Source organism: Pinus tabuliformis, chromosome J, assembly GCF_031772625.1.
Source record: "Pinus tabuliformis cultivar Carrire ecotype Pingquan chromosome J, CPIR1, whole genome shotgun sequence".
Taxonomy (NCBI): domain Eukaryota; kingdom Viridiplantae; phylum Streptophyta; class Pinopsida; order Pinales; family Pinaceae; genus Pinus; species Pinus tabuliformis.
The window spans coordinates 1450646104-1450670085 of record NC_142295.1 but is presented as its reverse complement, the minus strand read 5'-3'; the positions used below and the strand labels follow the sequence as shown (position 1 = coordinate 1450670085).

Genomic DNA, 23982 nt, shown 5'->3' with positions numbered 1-23982 from the left:
ATATGTCCTCCCTCTCAACTTGGGAGATATCCTTCCTTATATCTAAGCTCCTTCTTAACTTAGGGAGATCAACTTCTTTCTATAACATCGGAGAATCTTTCATGGCTTCCATCCTTCTTATCAGAGTCATCTTGATCATCATCATTTCATATAACTTCCTTCATCATGCTTATCAATCAAATCAACTTTACTTACAAACATCTTCATTATCTTGAAGATTATGTACCTACACAACTTAGATAGCAAGTACAACCAAAAACATATATGGAAGCATGAACTTAACCTTATCATAATCATACAATAATGAAAGCATTAGAATTTAGACATCAAATACCTGAACTTAGTTAGATTCACAAACAACAAGAGGCACATACTTTTATACTTCAACTTCAGGTTAGGTTATAACCCTTAGATCACATTAGTAGCTCAATCAAGATGTCAGTCTCATTATACCTAGGGCCTCAATATTTCTTCCATAGATATGACATTCTCTACTATAATATATTGCAACCCCTAGAAGTAATTCAAACAAGTACACTTACAATGCATCTAACAAATTTAGAATTCATATATTAGACTTCTACGAGGATTTAATGCAAAGCCTAGATTCCATATATGAGATACTAAGCCTTAATCAAAATCAATCACAACACAATCTAAGGTTTCAACGATATGACCAACTTCTACTAGGGTTTGTTGTAAACCCTAGATTTTATCATCACATTAGAAACAATATCATCTTCATCATATATTAAAATATCACACTTCTACTAGGGCTTAGTTACAAACCCTAGAACTTATCAACAAATAGGTTAAATACATATCTAGGATAATCATGCACAAGCATATCATAACATATATTGGACAAACCCAAGACACAAATATCAATACATTTAAAGTCAGACATATAACAATCTAGATCAGACTAGGGTTTTGATCATATAGACAAACATTTACCTAGGGATTCATTCCTAGGAGCTAACTCTCGATACATAAGGGTTTTACTTACAAACCCTAATTTACCAAAACCTCAAGGTCTAGGAACACATTACCATCCAACCCTAAAGGACTAGGGTTTCCATAACAATACCAAGGCTCAACACATGACATTACCATCAAAACCCCAAACATCAAAAGAATAGTATTTTCTAGGTTTCATTAGTAACCCTAAGTAGACTAGGGTTTTTCACATTAGCATTGACATACCCTTAGGTTAGGGTTTTATAGAGAACCTATTAGGGTTCCACAAACATAATGATTTTAATGAGGGTAGATTCAATCTAATGATTAATCTCCCAAACAAGAATCTTTATGATTCAAAGGTCCTAGACATAACACTTGTTAGTAATGTAAAGCAGATTTCTTAGAATGAATGAATATACCTTTATAGCGAAGAGAAACAAAACTTATAGTCTAAGACATACCTTTGAGTTTAGACAAACCTTATAGGACATTAATTCCAATAGAGCTTCTATGCTTTGTATTGTGAAGTCTACTTCTTAGCCTTTGAGTATACCAGCAAAATTTTCCTAAACAAGGAAAATATATAAAAAGGAAATGTTATTAGCATCTAGTATAAACACACCTAGATGACAAAAGGAAAACCAAATATAAAATATAATACAAGGAGTAAGATACTTATCTTTGGAAAAAGGTGAGGGCTCCCTCTTAACCCAATCTTGAGGGATACCTATAACTCTAACAAAACAATTCAACAATGTTTTTTCAAAGAATGTTAAACCTATAAGTTCTAGAAATCAAAGGACTTAGTAGTATAATTCCTTTAATTCTGATTCTTCGATCTTGTGCTTCTTTGGAGATCCTTCTTCGACAACATTTGCATGATCCCTATTTCTCTTTCTATTTCTCGGATTCTCAAGACAATCGCTTTTATAGTGACCCATCTTGTGACAATTGTAGCATTCAATTTTGGATATGTCTATCTTCCTTCTAGGCCCTTTAGACTTCTTGAATGATCCTTTGTTCTTGTGATGAGCGGAGTAGGCATTTGAAACTTTTTCTTCTTCATTCTCCTTGTTGCTTACTAGAGAAATTCTGACTTCTTCCTAACTGCATGCATTCCATAGTTGTTCGAACGTAGGAATCTCCTTTTAGTTGTTGAGACCTGATGAGAAGGCACTCCAAGATGTTGGTAAACCTAGAAGTGTAGTGATTACAAGCTCTTTCTCCGGTACTATCTCATCAATTTCCTGGAGTTCATCTCTTAATCTAGCTATTCTCACAAAGAAGGATGCCACAGTGTCTTCCTTTGTCATCTTTATAGATCTTAGTTCATTTTTAAGACTTGCTATTTGACCAAGATTCTTGATAGTGAATAATTTGGATAATGCCTCATACATCTCTTGAGCAAAGTCTATGTTGGATATATAGGGAATGAGGTTATCCTTTATTCCATCCACCATTAGTGTCATGGCCAATATTTTGTTTCCCTGAACTTTGCCTTTTCTGCATCACTTGATTCATTAGTAGGCTTCTTTACCTTTCCCTTAACTAGATCCAAAACTTTATTCTTCTCGAGGATGAGTTATATCCTCTTCTTCCATGCCTTGTAGTTCGATGCTCCTTCTAATTTTTTTTCTCCCTTCATTGAGTTGCGCATTGTCCTCGAAGATGATAGACTTGACTTCTTATATGATCCTTTTGATGACCCTTATTCAAAGCTTCTTAAAACTCCTTATTCTCCTTTCAATAGATCTTTTAGTTGTCTTTTTCCCTTCAATTTAGATCTGAAACCATGTTAGCAAATCAGAAAGGCAAAAATATTTTCTTTATATAGATAATTACTTGTGATATTCTTATGTTTTTCTTATGTTCCTCTTTTATCTTTTAGTTCATCAAGCAATTACCAAAACAATAGCACAAAGATCACAGACTCCAGATGTAGGGAGACAGCCAGGGAAAAACCCTATCTAGGGGAAAAGCCAGTCAACAACTCTTCCTTAATAATTTCACAAGATGATCCAAGACTCTAGACACAGACTTCCTCCACACCAAGTCAGCCCTTTCTTTCTTCTGTAGATGATAACTCTTTCAACAATAACTTTGACTTAGCAGCAACAGAACTTTGATCTAGCAGAACTTCGACCCAGCAATAGCCCAGTAACAACTTCGACCCAGCAACTAGCCCAACAACGACTTCGACCCAGCAGTTAGCCTAGCAACGACTTCGACCCAACAGTTAGGCCAACAACAACTTCGACCCAACAATTAGACTTCGATCAAGCAGCAGCACTTCGACCCCCCAATAGTAGACCAGAAAATCCACACGTGTGAGAGAGAGATGACCCAAAAACTTTGATCTTGTCATTTCCATAAATTCTCCTTCTCCTTGGAATTTCACACTTTTTTTGCCTCCTTTTCTTGGATATCGAACTTGTGTGAGAGAGTATCCAAATGAATTCGAACTACTTCAATATATACCCTTTTGGTGAGGTTGAATTACCCTGTTTGAGGCCGACTTGGTGTGGAGGTAACAAATACCTTATTTGACTCAATAATAAATCTTTTTACATGATCCAAAAGCCCAATAAGGGTCTCTTTAAATGGACAATGACTCTAATGACTCAGTATAGATCCTAGAAGTCCTCAATGGGGACTTTGACCCAAGCATGAAACCCATGCTCTAATAACTCATATTAATAATAATAATAATTTCTTTTTCTTTCTTTTGATAAATACATTTCATTATGACTCAAGTACAAATATGAAGACCGAACCTAGTTACATTCTTCAACAAATAGTCCCTTATAATCCGCAACAAATTGGAGTTGTAGAAAGAAAGAATAGAACCATTGAAGAATTCGTTAGGCAATGATTCACAACTAAGACATGCCTATGTTTCTATGGAATGAAGCATCGATAACAATTGTCTACATTCAAAACAGAAGTCCTCATTGAATTTTGGAAGACAAGACTCCTGAAGAAGCATTCCTAGACAAAACCCCACGTTGGTCATTTAAGAATATTTGGTTGTCCTGTTTATATTCATGTGCCTAAGGATAAGGGAAGGCAGTTTGAGCCTTCAGGAAAGAAAGGATAAGGGAAGGCAGTTTGAGCCTTCAGGAAAGAAAGGACTTTTCATTTGTTATAGTGAGTCATCAAAGGCATATAGAATATATGTTCCGAGACAAAAACAAGTTGAAGTTAGCGGAGATGTGACTTTTGATGAGAATGTGGCTTATTGGAAATCCAAGGAAGTTTCCATGGACTCTGATGAGGATGAAGAGCATAAACTCCCAAGGAAGAAGAAGGTTTTGGTCCATCAAAAGCTTCAGAACATCTTGTTGATCCTCATGAAGAGCTAGAAGGGCCTAGCGATCCAGTGGACCCAATTGTTGTACCTAAAATCAGGAAGAGGCTAGCTTGGCTAAGATCCACTTTGCAAGAAGCAGACAGACATGTAGGACCAAGTAGCTCCTTTAGGGAAAGCAAGAGGCCAAAGAGGTATTCTGGTTATGCAGCATTGATGACTAATCTCATTGATTTTGAACCTTCCACCTTTGAAGAAGCAATGGAAGGATGCGATGTTAGAAGAATACCAATCAATTATGAATAATGATGTATGCGAGATTGTGCCTAGACCTAAAGTAACATTAGTGGTGTTCTTCGAATGGGTATACAAGATCAAGCATGCAGTGGATGGCAGTATTGATAAATACAAAGCGAGATTTGTGGCTAGAGGGTTCTCCTAGAAAGAGGGAGAAGACTATGACAAGACTTTTGCTCTGGTTAATAGGTACATTAGCATTAGATCGATTATTTCTATTACTTATTCTATGTGTTGGAGTTTATATCAAATGGATGTATAGATTACTTTTTTTAATGGCGTGATTGAGGAAAAAGTGTACATAGAGCAATCTCAACGTTTTGAGGTCCATGGTAGACAGTCTCACGTTTGCAAGTTGAAGAAAGCCTTGTTTGGACTTAAGCAAGCACCGAGAGCCTGGTATACACGAATTGACAATTATCTGACAAGACTTGGTTTCTCTAAGAGTGATGTTGATCGAAACCTATACTTCAAGGTCAAGAGGAATGAACCTATGATTTTATTATTATATGTTGATGACTTATTTCTGACGGGTGTGGAGCATCTAATTATTCGGTGTAAGAGGGAGCTAGCTTATGAATTTGATATGAAGGATATTGGATTGATGCACTATTATTTGGGGCTAGAAGTATGGTTGAAGCCCAGTGAAATCTTTCTTGGCCAAGGAAAATATATTATCAAGGTCGTACAAAAGTTTGGTATGATGGATTGTAAGTTGTGAAAAATCGAGAATCCCACCTGAATCACCTACTGCAACAACTGATTAAACTTCTCCAATTTGTTAATTACTGAAACAAATTATCTATTGCTTCCTACAGTAGATATCGAAGCTAATACAACTGCAACCTTCACTTAATTAATTAATTTTCCCAAAACAAGAACAGAACAAATAGAGAAAGATGCACAAGTGACATTGCTTTTTGGGCAAATGTCCTCGGAAAAACCCAATGCGGCAAAACTATTGCAGCAGCTCTGAGGGTTTTATATTATTAAGCAGTAGTTTCTAAATACAACTCTAGATGCCCTTCTGGCAATCCAGTTACAGAGAAAATAAACTGGCAGAAAAACTTAGTGAGATTACCTCACTCTACCCGGCAAATCCCGGTTGTTCCGGAAGTTGAACCAACTATCCCCGCTATCTCTGCATTGGCCCTGCGTAGGCCCTACCTCAGCCTCAAAAGGCTCTACGTTAGCTCAACTGGGAAATGTCTTGCCTTCTGGAGCAATTTCCAGCCCTCCCGGCTCAAAAATGTCAAATCCTCTACAAAACTCGAATTTTTTCTCTGGATGACTGTACTGTCTCTGTGTGACCCCTTCGGGCTCAGCGTCAAGCTCTGCGTGGACCTTTCTGGCCCAACATCAACCCCTCCTAGATCTGCGCTGCCTCCTCCAGGTGTCTCTCTGCCTCTCTAATGCGTATCCTGGGATCTGGAGAAGATACTCCAACCCAACTATCCCTACCCCTCACTGCTACAGCTCACTATCAAAATTCTCCCGGCAGTTGCTCTGCTTCAGAAAATCGATTCTCTGAACTCTCTTTATCTCTCTTTCCAAGTGACCCTCAAGCCTCCTTAAATAATCTCCCCGTTGACATTCAGCGACCTAGATTAGAAGTTAATCAATGGCTAAGATCATTTCTAATTGATCCTCGTCTTCTTCTAGAAGTTACACCCACAATTTATATTATTACCCTTTAATTATTTTATTTTCCTAAGTTTAGACTTAGGGTCCCATTAAAAATAATTAATTATTTTAATACAACTGTTTCTGGGTGGAATTTACCAAAACGATTTATGGGTTCTTTGGAATACATGTGTCTAAGCCTCCCTGCAAAATTTGAGACTTAGAACACATCCGATGCTACTAGAAATCAACACTCCCTCTTAGCGAGGAATGTGCTCTAGTAATGCCTCCAACTGAAGCATCACATTATTCTGTAACATCTCCCGCTGCGTTGCTAATGTCTGACATGTTGTCCACCAACCTCTGCGCAAATGTTGTATCTGTACTGCTGCTGACCCTACCACTAGTCAACACTGCATCCATACTGCAACTCCCTCTGAATTTTTGCATCTGTGTTGTTGCTAGCATTCCCACTGCACTACAAACTGTTGTTGCTACTGCGTCAGCAATGGAAAAACATCCCAAATTACTGAACTAACTCTGTTTAGTATGATACCACGTGAATGTTGGAGCCTGACTGCTGTTATTTTTTGCGTTGACCCCCTGAATCTATTGCGTTGTTGTTGACCTCTACTCTATGCCATCTGCACTGCTGCCAACTCTGCTCAACATTGTTCAGACTTTGGCACTCCTAGCCACTGCAAATCTCTCTGACACTCCTCGGCACCATCCGACACTAGTCCATCCTGCTACCTCTGATTTGGGCTCTCATAGCAAGGAATTGATCAAAGAGGTGGGCTCCTCAAGGATCCTGCCCATATGTATCTCTTTCGAACTACAGCTCTAAATATCCCCACCTCCCTCCTGGAGATGTGGTTGCCATCTCTGCCAAATAGAAATGTTGAATAGCCTCCTCTCTGGACTAGCCTGCGCACTCCCTTATGGAGCTTGTAGATTTGCTCCTCTCCCTACTGCTCAACTAGTAATAATTCAAACTACTTGGTTGGAAGTCCTTTGAGGAAGCAATTCCCTCAACCGTGCTTCTTCCTTCTATTCTGACGTCTTTCTGCCCAGCAAAACGGCCTGCAGAAAACATTGTGTCCCACCATCTTCTCCTCACACTGAGGCTTCAGCGCTGCTCCCTCTGTCACGGCAAGATATCGAACTAGAAGCCCTTCTCTCTGTCGACTCACTCAAATAGACTGCCTCAAAATTCAACCCTCCAGCTAGAACTGAGCAAACCCCTTTGGGGATTCGAACCGCTACCTCCTGTAGCTTTTTTGCCCTCCCTCTTCTACTCAGCGTTGGGTTCTTTGGCACTGTTCTTCTCGTTTCACCTGCACTAGCTCTAATACCATGTGAAAATTCGAGAATCCTACCTGAATCACCTACTACAGCAACTGATTAAACTTATCCTATTTGTTAATTACTGAAACAAATTATCTACTGCTTCCTACAGCAGATATCAAAGCTAATACAACTACAGCCTTCACTTAATTAATTAATTTGCCCAAAACAAGAACAGAGCAAATAGAGAAAAATGCACAAGTGACACAGTATATTTTGGACAAATGTCCCCAAAAAAACCCAATGCGTGAAAACCGGTGCAGCAACTCTAAGGGTTTTATGTTATTAAGCAGTTGTTTCTTAATACAACTCTAGATGCCCTTCCGGCAATCCAGTTACAAACAAAATAAACTAGCAGAAAAACTTAGTGAGATTACCTCACTCTACCCGGCAAATCTCGGTTGTTCTGGCAGCCAAACCAATTGTCCCTCGGTTATCTTTGCGTTGGCCCTGCGTAGGCCCTACGTCAGCCTCAAAAGGCTTTGTGTCAGCTCAATTGGGAAACGTATTGCCTTTTGGAGCAGTTTCTAGTCCTCCCGACTCAGAAATGTCAGCACCTCTGCAAAACTCGGATTTCTGCTCTAGATCATTGCGTTGTCTCTATGTGAGCCCTTTTGGCTCAACATCAAGCTCTGCATGGGCCCTTCTGGCCCAGCGTCAACCCCTTCTGGGTCTACGCTGCCTCCTCCTGGTGTCTCTCTGCCTCTCTATTGTGTATCTTGGGCTCTAGAAAAGATACTCCAACCCAATTATCCCTGCCCCTCACTGCAACAGCTGACTATCGAAATTCTCCCGGCAGCTGCTCTGCTTCAGAAAATCGATTCTCTGAACTCTCTCTGTGTCTTTATCAAGCCTCCTTAAATAATCTCCTCAATGACATTCAACGACCTAGATTAGAAGCTAATAAATGGCTAAGATCATTTTTTCTTGAACCTCGTCTTCTTCTAGAAGTTACACCCACAGTTTATAACAATACCCTTTAATTATTTTATTTTTCTAAGTTTAGATTTAGGGTTCCATTAAAAATGTTTAATTATTTTAATACAATTGTTTCTGGCTGGAATTTCACAAAACGATTTTTGGGTTCTTTAGAATACATGTGCCTAAGCCTCCCTACAAAATTTGATACTTAGAACACATCCAAAGCTACCAGAAATCAACATAAGTCAATGTCGACTCCCATGGTGACAAATCTGAGAAAGCTAAGAGACTCTGAGTCTAATTTGGTAGACCCATCTATGTACCGGAAGTTGATTGGCTCGCTGATGTATTTGGTAAAACTTAATACGAAGCCTGACATTTGCTTTGCAGTGAACACGTTGAGCTAGTTCCAAGTGGAGCCAAGACATGATCACTGGATAACAGCAAAGCACATATTGAGATATTTGCGTGGTACGGTTGATTTTGATATGAGATATGTCTCAAACAATGACATACAATTGGAGGGCTATATGGATGCAGATTGGGCAGGAGTGGTAAAGACAGAACGAGTACCTCCAGAGGTTGCTTTAGTGGGCTCCGCTATGATTTTGAGGATGAGAAGGAAGCAGAGATATGTCGCACTAGTACCACCGAGGCAAAATATATTGCAACTAACTTGGCGAGTTGTGAAGCAATGCGGCTTTAGAAGTTAATCACAATACTGTTTGATCATGTGCTCGAACCGACCGTGATATATTGTGATAATCAACGTTGTCTGAAGCTGACAAAGAATCCAGTTTTCTATGACAGGTCGAAGCACATCGAAATCATGTACCACTTCATCAGTGACATGGTGCAGAAAAGAGCAGTGAAGCTTCAGTATGTCTCCATTGATGATCAAATTGCGGATATTATTACAAAGCCTCTGTCCTGTGCAAAGTTTGTACACTTCAAAGACAAGCTTGGACTTGTGGAGAATACCTCTCTCATTGATAGGAAGTGCTAATGAGATAGCATCGTAGATGACATTCTCCCTGTGTCAAGTACTATGACCCGCATTAGGGGGATTATCCATGTGTCAAGTACATTGACCCAAATTAGGGAGAACAGTCTGGCAGAGGAATGAAATTCTTCCTATGTCATGTATGACCCGAATTAGGAAGAATGGTCCTAGAGCATCATGTTCATTTAGCATCTTTTCGTGGATTGTGTTGTTAGAGTTTGGCCTTTGGTGATTCACCATGTGTCTTTCACCCGAATGATGGTGAACTAAGACTAGTTTGGATGTCGTGTGTCAGGTACCAACCCGAATGATGGCGACTAGTTGTATGCTAAATGATATCTCGTGTATCTGAAGTACTGACCCGAATTATGGTGAGTGTTGACCACTGGAGTGGCACCTGATGATTATATGAAGACTCCACGCTCAAGGATGATCCAGAGGACAATTGTACCATCATATATCATCAGTCAACAGAGTTTTTTAACTCTACTTCTATCTTCTCATCATCTTTCTTGTACCCATATTCCACACCTTGCGGGTAATTGTAATAAGTGATACTAGTAATGATGAGTTTTTGAGTCTGTAACAGGCCTAGGATGTTGGGACTCGATCAGCAAACGAGTACACCTTAGAGTGTTTTTTTTATCTGGTTAATTATCCCTTCTTTTTCAGAGGCAGATATATTTCCAGGTTTTTTCACTCACTTTTACCCCAAAGTCGAGGTGACGGTTTGAAGATTGAGCCCCTAACACATCTTAGTGTCTAGAGTTGATGTATATTACCATACTAGATCACACAAAAAAATTGTGAAATTTGCCTAGATCTAAGTAGAATTTTTTAATAATTAAAAATTTCCCGCAAAACGGGATTTTTTAATTATTTTCTATGTAATGATGTAAATAAGTGGCCTTAGGAAATGTCTCGGGGGTATGACTACTCGAAATTCATTGTCAAAGACCCAACATTATTCTAAGAACTACTTTGAGGGTCAAAAAACGGCTATTAGTCCCTCAAAATCCAATTTTTCTAATGTCAGTGGCAAAAATGAGAAAAAAATTCAAAAAAATGAATAATTGGAAAAATTTAAAAAAAAAATTCAAAGCAAAAAAGTCAAATTTTGACATGGAAACTATGTGGAGAAGCAAGAGATGATGTGGAAGCCATGTGGGGCCCACCACATAAGGTACAAGTCAAAGTCAATATGCCAAGTCAAAAGTATCACGTTGGTTGCATGAAATGCTACGTATGGCTAAAAATTTACTTTGGATTTAATTTAAACATGGTGGAATTAAAGTGCAAGGCATCTTATAAAGTTGAAACTCTAACAAAATTAGAGGGGGACAAAAAGGTGTAACATGGCAGCCACATTGGAGCTCAAGTCAACAAATCAGTCAAGGAGGCCCACGAATCATCAAAAAACCACTTAAAGTTAAAATCAGTTTATGGATTTATAAAAGGAAAGTGGGGACAAGACTGCCACATGGAACAGACCTTGTCTCCCACTTGTTCCCCACTAAACTCCACTCAATTGGTAGTCCATTGAAAAGGTACGCAGATCATTTTGATATCAGATTTAGTTGGGACAGCTCTGACACATGGGATAGAAGCTTGTCCCCTATTCATTGGAACAATTTTCAGTTAGCTCCACTAAGAAGATACGCAGCCTGTTTTCAAAGCTCAGTCCAACTCACACGCAAGGCATACTTGCCAGCCTACACGCAGCAGTTAGAGGCAGCCGTATGTTGATGATAACACACATATCTGATTGGCATTGATTTGGTACACGTGGGACACATGATCGTTGTATTTAATTTAAGGCTAATTTAGTGGGATATTGCTCCCATTCATTTCCACAAATTTCACACTTGGCAACAATAAGATGCACACACAGGCCAGCAAAATGATATGCTGCCCATTTTTTATGCCACCTACAGCAGTTTGGAAACACATTGGGATTTTCAATCCATCTACACTTGTCATTGGAATTTTCCCTGGGATCATCTCTCATTTTCTTATTTATATGAGTCTTGAGCTCTCATATTGTATCATATAATAAGCTATTGGGCTTGAGAAAACTCTATCATTTTGTACTTACATACTTTTTTAATACAATCAAGACTTTGGGGCTATCTGGCTAATGTTCACTTAGCGTTATGAAGTGATGTCCTTTCATACTATTGCTATTGTGTTTAATTTCTTTCGAATGTTGAATTAATATTAGTTTATGTTTGTCATCTTGCTTGGATTGATGTGTGCAAGCTATCTTGCACATATCATTGATTTAGAATAGTATTCTAGGGATAAGCTTGCCAATTCATTTTAAGAGGAATGTTTGGTTTATCTTATTCATTATATTGCTCTAATGTTGTGCAAACTAATATGTATTCAAGTGTGTAGAAAAGATCTTTTGTCTTGTGTGCAAGAATCTATCTAAAAGTGGGAGAAATCTCAATTAAATCACTCCTAGAGTCACAGCGATCCAAGACTCGACCATTTGTTCGCTCCAAGTTTTCCATCCAACGAAGAGCAAAAGAGAGTTTTCTTAGTCTATAGCTCCTAGAGTCACAGCGATCCAAGACTCGACCATTTGTTCGCTCCAAGTTTTCCATCCAACGAAGAGCAAAAGAGAGTTTTCTTAGTCTATAGCTACTTGATCATCCATTTAAATTCAAAAAATACTTCTTTGATTCTAGTTCTTTCAAAGTTATATCTCTTATTCAAGAGTCATTTCTAAAGCTAGGCAAGCATGGGGGGATTCACTCCCATTACTCGAACCAGTACTTTGTAAATTAAATTCTAAGTTTAGTTTGTTTTTTTTTTCCTAATTTCATACTGACAATTGGTATTTTTTTGTGTTTTGCAACCCATAGGCTTGAGCATTGGGCAGCAAGGAGCTTGAGGAGAAGCTTTGGAAAACTACTCACTCATGTGTATGCAAGACCCCCTCATGTTATCCAAACACTGATTTCTAGGGAGGCCATAAGCACTTGGGAGAGAGTTGCAAACTCATCTAGGTTGTGGGCCTTTTGAGCCTTGTGAATCTCTTTTGGAGAGTTTTTTCCATCTTCAAGTTTGTTGTTGTTATATTTTTGGGGAAAGAGTCTAGCTTTGTTAGAGTCTCATCTTTGTAAAGATCTCTCTCGCATTGTGGGTTGCCCTCTTAAAGGCATTTTTACCCGCTTTAAGCGCTAATAAAAGATAAAAAAAATTGTTAGAGGGAGTTTGGGATTTTTCCCACGGCATCCCCCTTCCTCATTTAAAGAAGACATTCTTGTGGGTGACCTAATCTTGCTTTTAGTTTTTCTTAGTTTTCTAGCTTTTAATTTCATATTGTGCATGCTTAAAATCAACACATTTCACTCCACATGCAAATTTTTAGTAATCTTGTATTTAGATTCCCAAACGCGTACGCTCTCAATTTTTGCAAACTATTTCTCTTTGAAGCATTTGCATGAAGCATTAGTTTAATTTGGAGAATTAACACAATTTGCACTTCATCTAGACATTTTAGTATAGAAAGGCCCCAAGCCTCACTAAAACTTACCTCCGACTTAAGTTGGTTGAATAGACTTTTAGGGACCCTCTACCTCTATTGACTCCTCATCGTGAGATCCAAATATTTGGACGAGAATGAGGTCTGAGGACTAGAGTTCAATTGTAACTTTGCCTTAGCATTAATCAAATAAAATGAACCAAAAACAACATTCCATCACATTTGCTTTGGTTTAAAGTCTCACATGCAAATCTTATTTCAAGAGGCACTTTGGATGCAAGCACTGTAATCTCTTTTAATTTTGCAACAAGTTTAATTTTCTTGTACTTGGAAATTGACTCACCTTTTGGTTTAATTGCATATTGTTATGAATGGTTGATTTCACTTTCAAGTACTATTATTTTGGATTGCAAACTTAATTGCATGTTGTCATCTTGGTCTAACATTTGAGTTTTTTTTGGTATCATTTTGAGCAAGATAATTTCCATGCTTTGATTTGTAGACTTATTCATCTTGAAAGCATTTATAATATCTTGTGCTAACAATTTATTGTTTCACTTTTCAGGGTTATTTTGGCTTTCCATTTGAAATCATTTCACTTCATTTTAAACAAAATACAATTTCATTTCTTAAAGAGCAAATACTTGGAAGGCACTGGTTGTTTATGTATTTCATGCTTATCTTATGATAGTTATTGCTCATATCAGTTTTTGCTTATAAATCTTAAAGAGATAATCTATTTAACTCTAACAATTCCCCTAGAAACTCACATTTTTTTTAACTTAACTTTTCATAAGGGACCACCCCCCTTAACTAACCTAGGAGATAGCTCAAATGGAGAGAGTCGGAATTAGTTTGACAACCCCTTCTCTGAGTTCCCTTCCACCAACCACACCTTCTGGGGTTGAAGGCTTTTCTCACTAACATGTAGGTAGGTGTAGGCGGCAGGGTCAACAGTGAGCACACACCATAGGTCTGAAGTATTGACCCAAATGATGGGATTAGTTGATGCAGTTGATTTACCATGTGTTTGAAGCACTAACCCTAATTATGGTGAGGATATACCATAGGTCTGAAGTGTTGACTCGAATTATGGTAAATGACTGATGCTATTGGATTACCATGTGTCACAATTGTGACCCGATTATGGTGATGATTTGTTATTACCTTTTTCTTAGAGAATAAGAACATATGTTTATTCATTATGAATACCTCCCTAGCTAAGAGGAAGCGTTGAATTTTTGTAGATATGGTCAGTCTTCATAATTTGCATTTCAGCCCCTGTAATGTACTAAAGAATTTGTAAGACATGTTCTTTATGTCATTTTGATTATTTGGCCCTTAAAAGAATTTATATAAGACATGTTCTTCATGTCGGATTTAAAAGAGAAATTTTCGAAATTTGAAATTTTAATTTTTGGCTCCAAGATAGTCAAGTTGACACTCCCTCAAGTCAAGTTGGCCCGAATTAATAGACACACCCATTCGTGAACGGCAGATCACTATATAAAGGCATTTGACCTCCTCCCCAAAGGCGCCATTTGACCTCACACAAGAAAGAAGTTTTTGGACATCCATGCAAAGGACAAGAAGGACGAAGATCTCTCTCTCTTTCTAGCTCGCATTTCTCTTTCTAGACCTCGCACATGTGAATTTTTGAGAGAAATTTATGGGCAGGGCAAAGTTGCAAGGCAATCTGAAGGGTTGACTTGAGGGTTGTGGACCAGGTTTGACCATAAGCTTTGTTTGTCAGTTTGACCTCATAGTTGACTGTTGACTAGCTGCATTAGGATGTATATCTTGTTGAACTGAAGAATTTCTCTAAGAAGAAGGTTGTCGGATTTTTCCCCAAGTGGGTTTTCCCAAAGTAAATCGTGTTCTCTTTGTGCATTGTGATCTCTACTGTCTTTATGGTTTTATGGTTGAATTTCTTAAGTGTAATTGCTTAAGGATAAACTGGAATTGTTAAAAGAAGATCTATATAATTTGAAGTAATTACCAGTAATTCAGAAATATTGTGCTTGCATCTATGATTCTATTGCACTTGAAAACTCAACACCATCATGCAAAGAAATTTAATAGCTATGAATTGCACTACAGGCACATGTTTCCATTTTTTATGATGCCAAAGTACTGAAAAGATGCATATAGATGAAGCTAATTTTTTTATTATACACCCATATTGTTGGCAGTAAAGGTCTTTCAGTTGAATTCTGGCTAGACATGTTAGAATAAGAACACATAAGAAATTTGCATATTTGGAACTACATCTGGGGATATACTTGAAGTTGAATTATTTACCGGACACCAAGATCTATATATTTGCTGAAAGAAAAAAGACCAACTTGCATTATGACTTATACAACTAGGAAATTTAGTATTAGTAGTCCTGTCATAGCCTAACTCATCCTGTTGAGTCTTGAATACTGTCTAGACTTCCACCTCCCAATGCATCAACTATAAATATTTGACTTCCTAAAACTGAAAAACTTATCAACTTTAATTGCATACGCACCCATCAAATGTCTTTTGTATTAAAGAACTCTGATTATATGAAATTTCCAACAATTCAAGCAGGAAGTTCTGCAATGGCAAACCTGCATCCTCGTCTTTGCTAGTTCAATGGGAGAACAAACAATACATGCCAAAGAACGTGCCATAGATCCTGCTACTAAAGGAGCATATGGCGTGAACAGTGGTGCATTATTATATGAAAAGTCTTCAAGCCAATCTCGAAAGATGTCATAGCAAGGCATATATATTCCCACCTGATTGGATTTAAATAAATTAAACACAATTCCAGGATGCATATATTAAAATGTGATCAGAAAAATATATTGATCGAGCTCTAATCAGAGTTTTAATATGTACACCAGAATCTACAAGAACATATATAAATTTTCTAAAATTCTATGATTGTCTACAGTAACATGCAAATATCGTCCATGTGAAGTTTAGATTTTCCACCTTTAAGCAACAAAATACACAATTCACATCTAACAAGAGGATACTGATATTATATCATTCACATATAAATATTAATGTTTTGCATATTCAAACTGCACTGCTCTGGCATCACTCATTAGAAAATGACTATTAATATATCTAGGCAACCTGCATATAAAAACAGTCCTCAATCATCTCCTCTACTGATAGATTATAATGCTTATTACACCTTGACTTTGTTGTATATATTTCACAGCAAAGTGTCCTGCTAAGTTCTAAGTCCATATCAATGCAGGAAAAATGTGCCCAGAGAAACATAATGTATTAGCATCAATACATGGCAGAATGTCATCAAGAGGACTGATGAAACCAAAAGTTAGTATTGCCTCCAAGACCAGACAGATGTTATAAATATCTACCTTAGTAAAATTCAAAGAGGTGTAATTAGCTGTTCCTTTACATCTAAATAATTAGCATTTATAAATCTCCTGTGCTAGTGATTACACCTTCAATCTATTGTAGAATTTCTACCACCACTGTTCTTCGGGTTCAAAGTGTCTTCAATCAATATTGTAGTCAGGCCCATATAAACACAGAAGAAACGATGAAAAAAATTATACTATATAATCATCAACGCATGACAAATACCATGAAAGGGGCTAGTGAAGCCAGCAGATCATTTTATCTCCCATTAACAACTCAAGGTATCTACAGTAAATATTTACCTAGGTTAAAATGGTTGTGGGCATGATCACAGGATGCCACCCAGCTCCGGTGAAACTCCCAGCAGCTAGGATTTCTTCCCATACAAAAATACAGAAGAAATGCTGAAAAATAAGTTATAATATATAATCATGAATTTGTGACAAATGCCATGAAAGGGACTGGTAAAGCCAGATGATCATTTTACCTCCCATTAAGAACCCAAGGTCTCTGAAGTAAATACCTACCTAGGTTAACTTAATTGTGGGTGTGATCATGGGATGCCACCCAGCTCCAGTCAAGCTCCCAGCAGCTAGGGTTTTTTCCCTAGGCTCTGTTGACCTCTATCGGTCAACTACCCATGCAGTACACCCCCTTTTTCTTTGCAAGAAAAGGGTAGCACCTGATCAGCGTGTCCGTGCCATCCAGCAATCATCAGCAGCTTGATCAATCTAATTGTAAACCCAGTCTGCATGTATTAATTGTAAATAATCTTAGCAGATATGAGTCGTGTATGTGAATTGCCTAGGTGGACCTAACTTTCTAGTGGTAATCTACGTCCCGGGAGGTTTTTTGTCTCACCGATCCATGGATCGGCAGAGTTTTCCTTCAAACCTGACCCCAAAGCCGGGATGGATTTTGTCATTAGAACTTTAGGAGAATCCTAGTGTGTTGATCTGCTAGATTATAGTTGTGTCGCAGAACTGGGTGTTTTGTGAGGGTCTGTATTAAGTGGGTTTGTCCCCTTGAGATGTAAATTGTAAAAAGTCATCATGAAATGTGTCTTGAGGGTTGAAAATGTTTTAAATCCCCTCGTGAGTCCTAAGTCCTAGGTCCTAGGTGATGTTTCCAAAGGCTTAGTTCGATGATCCATTTAAAAAATGAAATAAAATAATAAAATAAATAAAAATTAAGAAATTTAAAAAAATAAAATAAAATAATAAATAATAAAAAATTTTAAAAATGAAATAAATAATAAATAATAAATAATTTTAAAATTTTAAAAAATAAAATAAAATAATAAATAAATAAAAATTTAAAAAATTTAAAAATTTAAAAAAAATAAAATAAAATAATATTTTAAGTGAATAAATCGACGGATGAGATCAAGAAATGTCTTGATCCTCATCAACGGTCGAGATCATTTCTACATGGATCATTCGAACTAGCCGTTGGGATCATTTCCTTTATATAGGGTGCTAGGGGGTCATTTCAAATCATTGGATCTGTGGAGTCTAAGACTGAAGAAGCTCTCTTGTAAATCTGTTTTTGGTTAATAAAAGAAGACTTTGGGGTCCATATCTTGCTGGTGTTACTCTCTTGGAACGCTGTGAGATCATTTCATTTTCTGCATATGTTATTTTCAGCCATTAATAATAGCTTTTTGTAGAGTATTGTGAGCACAGGTATCTTGTTCACTTGCTGGGGTTTGAGTGCTGTTAGGGTTTCTGAAGTAATGGCAGGTATCTCCATTACTGTTTGAGATCTAGCAGCATTTTTGCCCTCTTTGTTGACGGTTGTTTTGAGTTGTGCAGAAAACATTTTCTGAAGGAATTTTGTGGGCGTTTGGGGAAGTTCTCGGCTGAACCAGCCAACTCCCGCAAGCATTTTTTGTTGAGCCCAGTTGGATTTGATCCTGGGTCTATCATTCAGTTTATTTTCTGATTTGCATGAGAGACTTTCTGAAGTTCTTCACAGTGAAAAACCTTAAATTTTTATTCTTAAAATGTTTTCTGTGCTTATTGATGAATCTGGCTGTTAAGGGGCCATATCTGTAAATTAATCAGCTGTTTTAGGGTTTCAAATTTATTTTTGGATCTAGGGTTTCAAATTTTTACAGTTTTCATTAGGGTTCTGTTTTTCTTTTGCAGGTATAGGGTTTTGTCCTTGCAAGACCGCCATCAGACTTCTTGCCAACGCAGTCTTATCCCTTCCCCTTTGTGTTATCAAAATTTCTGAGCATACATGACGTGGGTAGAGATCGGGCGTGGCTGGAAAATATCAGGACTCCGACAAATCTATATGTCTACACGCAGACAGCAAAGTTTTCTAACGATATAGTGTGAGATCGCTGAGAGACGGCGTGACTACTCGACGGATTGTCTGAACACACACTTCTTCTCTTTGAGCCCGTCGCGTTAGGTGCCGTCGTCCCATTCATTGTTATATTCTTCAAGCGTAAAATGAATAGACGGCTGTAGGCACGATTTTATGGTAAGGTCTCAGCTCCCTTTTTTGAAGAAAGACGTGACTGCACCAGCGTGAAGAAATTTTTTCGTGGGCATCTTGTGTGTCTGCGTTACCAGTCAGCGAGATTTGCAGTTTTAAGTGCCTCATTCGAGCCGCCAACAGTCACAGTGAGAAGCTCAGATCTTTAAATCGAATTCATCCTAGGAAGCGTGCTTTCAAAGTTTCATTCTACGTGGCTGAGACTTCCATTTATCCGCTGTTAGAATTCTGGTAAGGCCGCATGAGGTTTCATGGCTTGAGCCCATCGTTGCAAGCGTCGTGCGTGGAGGTATTCCGCCATAGTCACTGTCAATCCAGGTATCCATTCCGCTACGTCCGCAGGTAATCTCCAATCATTCGGTATCAGGTAAATCGATTTTGTTCTGCGTGGTTACGTCCAGCCTTTTTTCCATTTTAACGCAGAGGGTGACCACTGAATCGAAATCTTTACGGCGGTATTTTCATTATATTTTCGTTTTTGTTTTCACAGGTTAAATCGTATTGATGTATATAACGTTAAGCGTAGATTGTAGTTTTATGTTTTAGATTGTAATTATTTTTTCTTAGTCCAAAGTTAGGTTTTATTTTATATAGAGTTTCGATTTAAAAAGGTTTTCAATTGTATTTCGTTAGGGATTTTATAATATGAAAAAGGGTTAAGCATTGTAATAGTTTTAATTAGTTTTCATTTTGTTTTATTTTTTTTTTATTTTTTAGATTAAATGATTTTAGATTTTTATTTTTAGATTTGTATTTTAATGTTTTAGCTTTAGTTTAAAATTTGCATAGTTTTGTTTAGATTTAAAATAGTTTTTTTTATTTAGTCCTTAGATTTAATTTTAATTAGACTTTAGGTTAGATTTTAATTTATTTTTAAGTTTAGTTTAGGATTAAGCTTAGTTTTAGAATAGATTTTAAATTTTCATTTTTTAGATTTTAAATTTTCATTTTTTATAACAAAAAAAAAAAATTCGAAAAAAGTATAAAAAATTGTGGAAATTTTTCTTCGTCAGATCCAGTCATTTTCGGGATTTATCATCTTTCATCTAAAATTTCCAAGTCGAGATGCGAATATGATATCTGGTTAATAATTCATGATTCTCGTGGTGGTTTAAGGCTTTCATCTTTTCAAAATTTTCAGTTGCTGGATATCGTTTTGGTCATTTTAAGAGCATTGTGATTTAGCTGATGACAAATGATCGCTGTTCATGGTCCATATTTTTATATCATTTACCAAGTAATCGTTTTAACCACAATCTCATAAGGCACTGGTCTGCTAAATTAATCAAATCCATCGAGTCCTTTTTTATATCGTATCTCGTGTCTCCCAACCAACTGGTCGACAGTTGGTCTCGTCATCTCACAGGGACTACCCCCCTTAGCCGCGGGAGACAGGCTTAAACGGAGGGATCGGGGATCAGAGTGACAGCCCCCGGTCTGAGGGTTGTCGTGTCAATCCGCGCGACAACAGGCTCCACCTCTGATTTGGGGCCTCCGATGACTCTGAGGATGCCATTGTCTAGTACTTCCCACACTCGCATCTATTAGTGCCAAACACCTCTACTTATGGACCCCACCTCCACAAATCCATTCATCCCTGCAAATCCAGATTCATTTCTCGAAGACCTAATAGCAGCCTCACTCAAGCCATAAATTTGCCCCCATCAAGCCAATTTGTGAAGAAAGTGGCAATCCCATCAATCCAGACTTTGAAACCCCAACAGAAAGCATCCATCCTCATGGAACGAGCCTTGATAGGTGAATTGACTAGGTTATGGCCTAGCCGTATTGCATTAGACAAATAGATTTCGGAATGTTGGGCTTCAAAAATGTGTTATAGCTCAACTTGTTGAGAAATCTAGGGCATCATATGGATTAGAGTTTTAGATAGATTTATCTTAGGTCTTGACATTTCTTGTGATTGCTTTTCTTCTTATTAATTTTTCTTTCTATTTATTATGTTTCATTCATCAAGATAAATGCCAAACAAAGGAAGATCACAAGAAGGAACACAAGATGTAGGCACTCAGCCAGAGAAAACCCCTCTCTAGGGCAAAACCCAGTCCAAACTCTTCACTACTAAATCAAGATGAGATAGACCAAGACCCTTGACACCTAGACTAAGAACACCTTCCATCCATCAAGTCAGCCTTGCTCAGAAATAATCACATCAGTTAGTTCAAGTAGTTCATCATGATGTACACGTGTAACTTCGGTTTTGTACCACATACTTCCTTCTGTAGTCACCTCTTGAAGCCTTGGACCTGTTACCGCTCAAACTAGCAGGGAACCTAAAAGGGGCTCTTAAAGGGACAACTGCTAGGACAAGGGCAACAATGGAGACTTAGCCCACTGTCACCTCAGCTAAGACTCCCTACTCTTTACAGACTTTCACCGATGGGAGGATACCCGATATATAGAAAGTCACTTGTGAAGGATGAATCAACAAATGGATGTGAAGTGACCCTAATGACCTTTTCCTAGGAGGACGTTAAGAATGGAGTTTGCTTACTCTTCAAGCAAGGTACAAAGCTTTCTAGGAGAAGGAGATGAAGATTTAAGGGATAGGTTTAAGGAATATGCCTTGTAAAAGAGTTTCCCAATCCCTAAAATCCTTATTGAACTTGGTTTCCCATTAAGAATGGAGTTTGCTTGCTCTTCAAGCAAGGTACAAAGCTTTCTAGGAGAAGGAGGTGAAGATTTAAGGGATAGGTTTAAGGAATATGCCTTGTAAAAGAGTTTCCCAATCCCTAAAATCCTTATCGAACTTGGTTTCTCAAGTGGTTCTTGAAGAATTTACTTTTCAAAGATCCACACAGACCAAGTGGACCCAGCATAGGTTAAGGGGAGAGAATCTAGCAACCAATGATGTTCTTAACCCAGACAAGGGGAAAGAATCAAAGCAAGAATTTCCAATTAAAAGTATCAAATTGATCCTATGAGGTGCTAGCCTAGGGAATACCAGGACAAAGTTTGATCTCAGAGCTGGGGCATGGGTTATTGCACAACTCCACCGTCGGAATAGCTTCAAAATTGGAGGCCTTGAGGATGCACCAGCGCAGTAAAGGCTAGGAGATCAAATTTTTTCTTGGGCTATTTTGTCGGGAAAGTGATGCCCTGGGTGACCCAAGTTGGCTAGACCTAGAAGAGAGAGGGAAAGGTGGAGAAAAATGTTCTTTGAATGATCACCTATTGGTGTACTAGTGCCTTAATCCCTTGAGGAGAATGGAGTCTAGGAGAATGATAAAAAAGGAACTTGTATTTCGGTCAAGGAGGCCTTAAGGACTACTTCACTTGGCCTTTAGGCAAAAAGAAGAGACCTTAAAGCTTTTATATTTCACTTGGAAAAAAGAGATGGATTATCAAGATAAATTCACTGGTTGAATTATCCCTAGGAAATTTCATTCACATACATGGCCCAAACATTGAGAGATGTTATACAGAAACAATAATTCCACAAATTTGCAATTATGCAATGCAGTAAATAACCCTAATATAGCGAAAATCCCATTCAATGCATATAACAAAACTAAAACAAGAATAGCATTAAATGTGCGTACTTACATGTAATAGAACATATCCAACCATCAACAATTTGACAATAAAGAGGCTCCAAGACAAAATACTCCAATCCAAACATCAAAATTCATCCATGCTCCAACTCTTCATCTCAGAATAAGTGTGTGTGAAATTCTCTAAAGAGAAGAGTGATCTAATCCAAAGTGACGATGAGAAAATTAACTCATCTCACTTGTATTTATACACTAATTAGGAGTTCGAATTAGTCTCTTAGGCCTACATAAGCCCCAAAAATAAATAAACGTGCTAATAACCTGACTTGTGGCGACAAGCCCACCAAACTAGCTCATAAATGAGATAATAAGCCTTTCAAGAGGTCAAATGATAAATAATACATGTCGTAGGGCCCTCTAAGAGGCCTGATGAGGTCCATAGGTGCCATAATGAAGAATAGGACCCTCAAAAGTGATGGACAAGGGGGTGGCCCCTTGTACTCCAAACAATAAACCTATGGTGCCCCCAGTCAGTGTAAAGGGGGCACAATAATAACCTCATGGGTCTCCAAATGATGCCTGTAGACCATTTGTAAGGGCTCAAATGATAGTGTAGGTGATGCCACATCATCCTACAAGTCCTAGGTCAGCTGCCAAGTGCATGGTACATCTGTGGGGTTGGCTAGGCAAAGGTGAACCAGGTGCATCTTCCTCATCCAATAGGTGGACCTCGAGCCAATCTCTGAACATCTTTGGGGATCCATGGAGTGTTGTCTACTACTGTGGAGGCCCATGGCTTTAAAAACACACCCTACATGTGCCAATGTAGCTCTCTGGAGGGTTAGGAGTCAGGATCTTGTATAGGGAGACCAAACCCAAGATTGAGACCACCTACAATCCTGCATAAGATCCAATGCGTCCCCTAGCCTTCCAGTACAACAAGTCATCAAAGAAATCGAATAAAAGAGCTTACAAACCATGGACCACAAGTGGGGACTTCATAATGGCTTGCCCTTCCATAATGGGCCTTGGCATGTGCTAATGTCTCCAAACTCCAAACAGAGTTAACCAAGTATCCCATTAGGTGGCTTCTACTTTTAAAGGGGATAATATGTCCAAGGTACGTCCTTTAAAAGCTGGTGGCATGTGATAAAGAGGTGAATGGAATAGGGAATGAGAGGGGTCAGTCTTGGGCCACATGCTGGGGTACAAGGGTAGCCCACCAGGGGTTGGGACAATCATGGGTTCTTATATGATGAAGGGGTCTCATAGAGCTTGTAGGAATCAAGGTGATGTCCATGATGACAAGGTAGAGCTCATGTATTGGCTTTTGCCCAGGTGCTAAATGTGTTTGTCCTGTCCTGACCATCTTTTGCATTTTGTGGTACGCGTTCCTATTGAATGTGGCCAATTATGCTTTTACTTTTCTTTTTAGCTGCATCAACCTCCGGTGCATCATTCCAAGCCTGACCCGAGGTGTGGGCAAGGGGAAGACGAGAGTTAGCCCTATGTGGACCCAAGTGGGAGAAATGATGAATGGGGTAATAATGAGTGGAAAGGGGCCAATATATGTGGACGAGGGAGCGGTACCACACAACTAGAATCAGGGTTTCCCATGAAATACCATCCCTAAAACCAA

The 23982-nt window shown here is 38.3% G+C and overlaps 1 protein-coding gene across 1 annotated transcript in view; it reads right to left on the bottom strand.

Annotated features, from left to right (window-relative positions):
* Positions 1-23982, bottom strand: part of LOC149232834 (mitochondrial carrier protein MTM1-like) — a 222277-nt gene that overhangs the window by 155298 nt on the left and 42997 nt on the right. The window contains exon 5 of the mRNA XM_089379528.1: positions 15552-15722. Coding sequence (XP_089235654.1) covers positions 15552-15722 — 171 coding nt within the window. The remainder of the gene's footprint in view (positions 1-15551; positions 15723-23982) is intronic.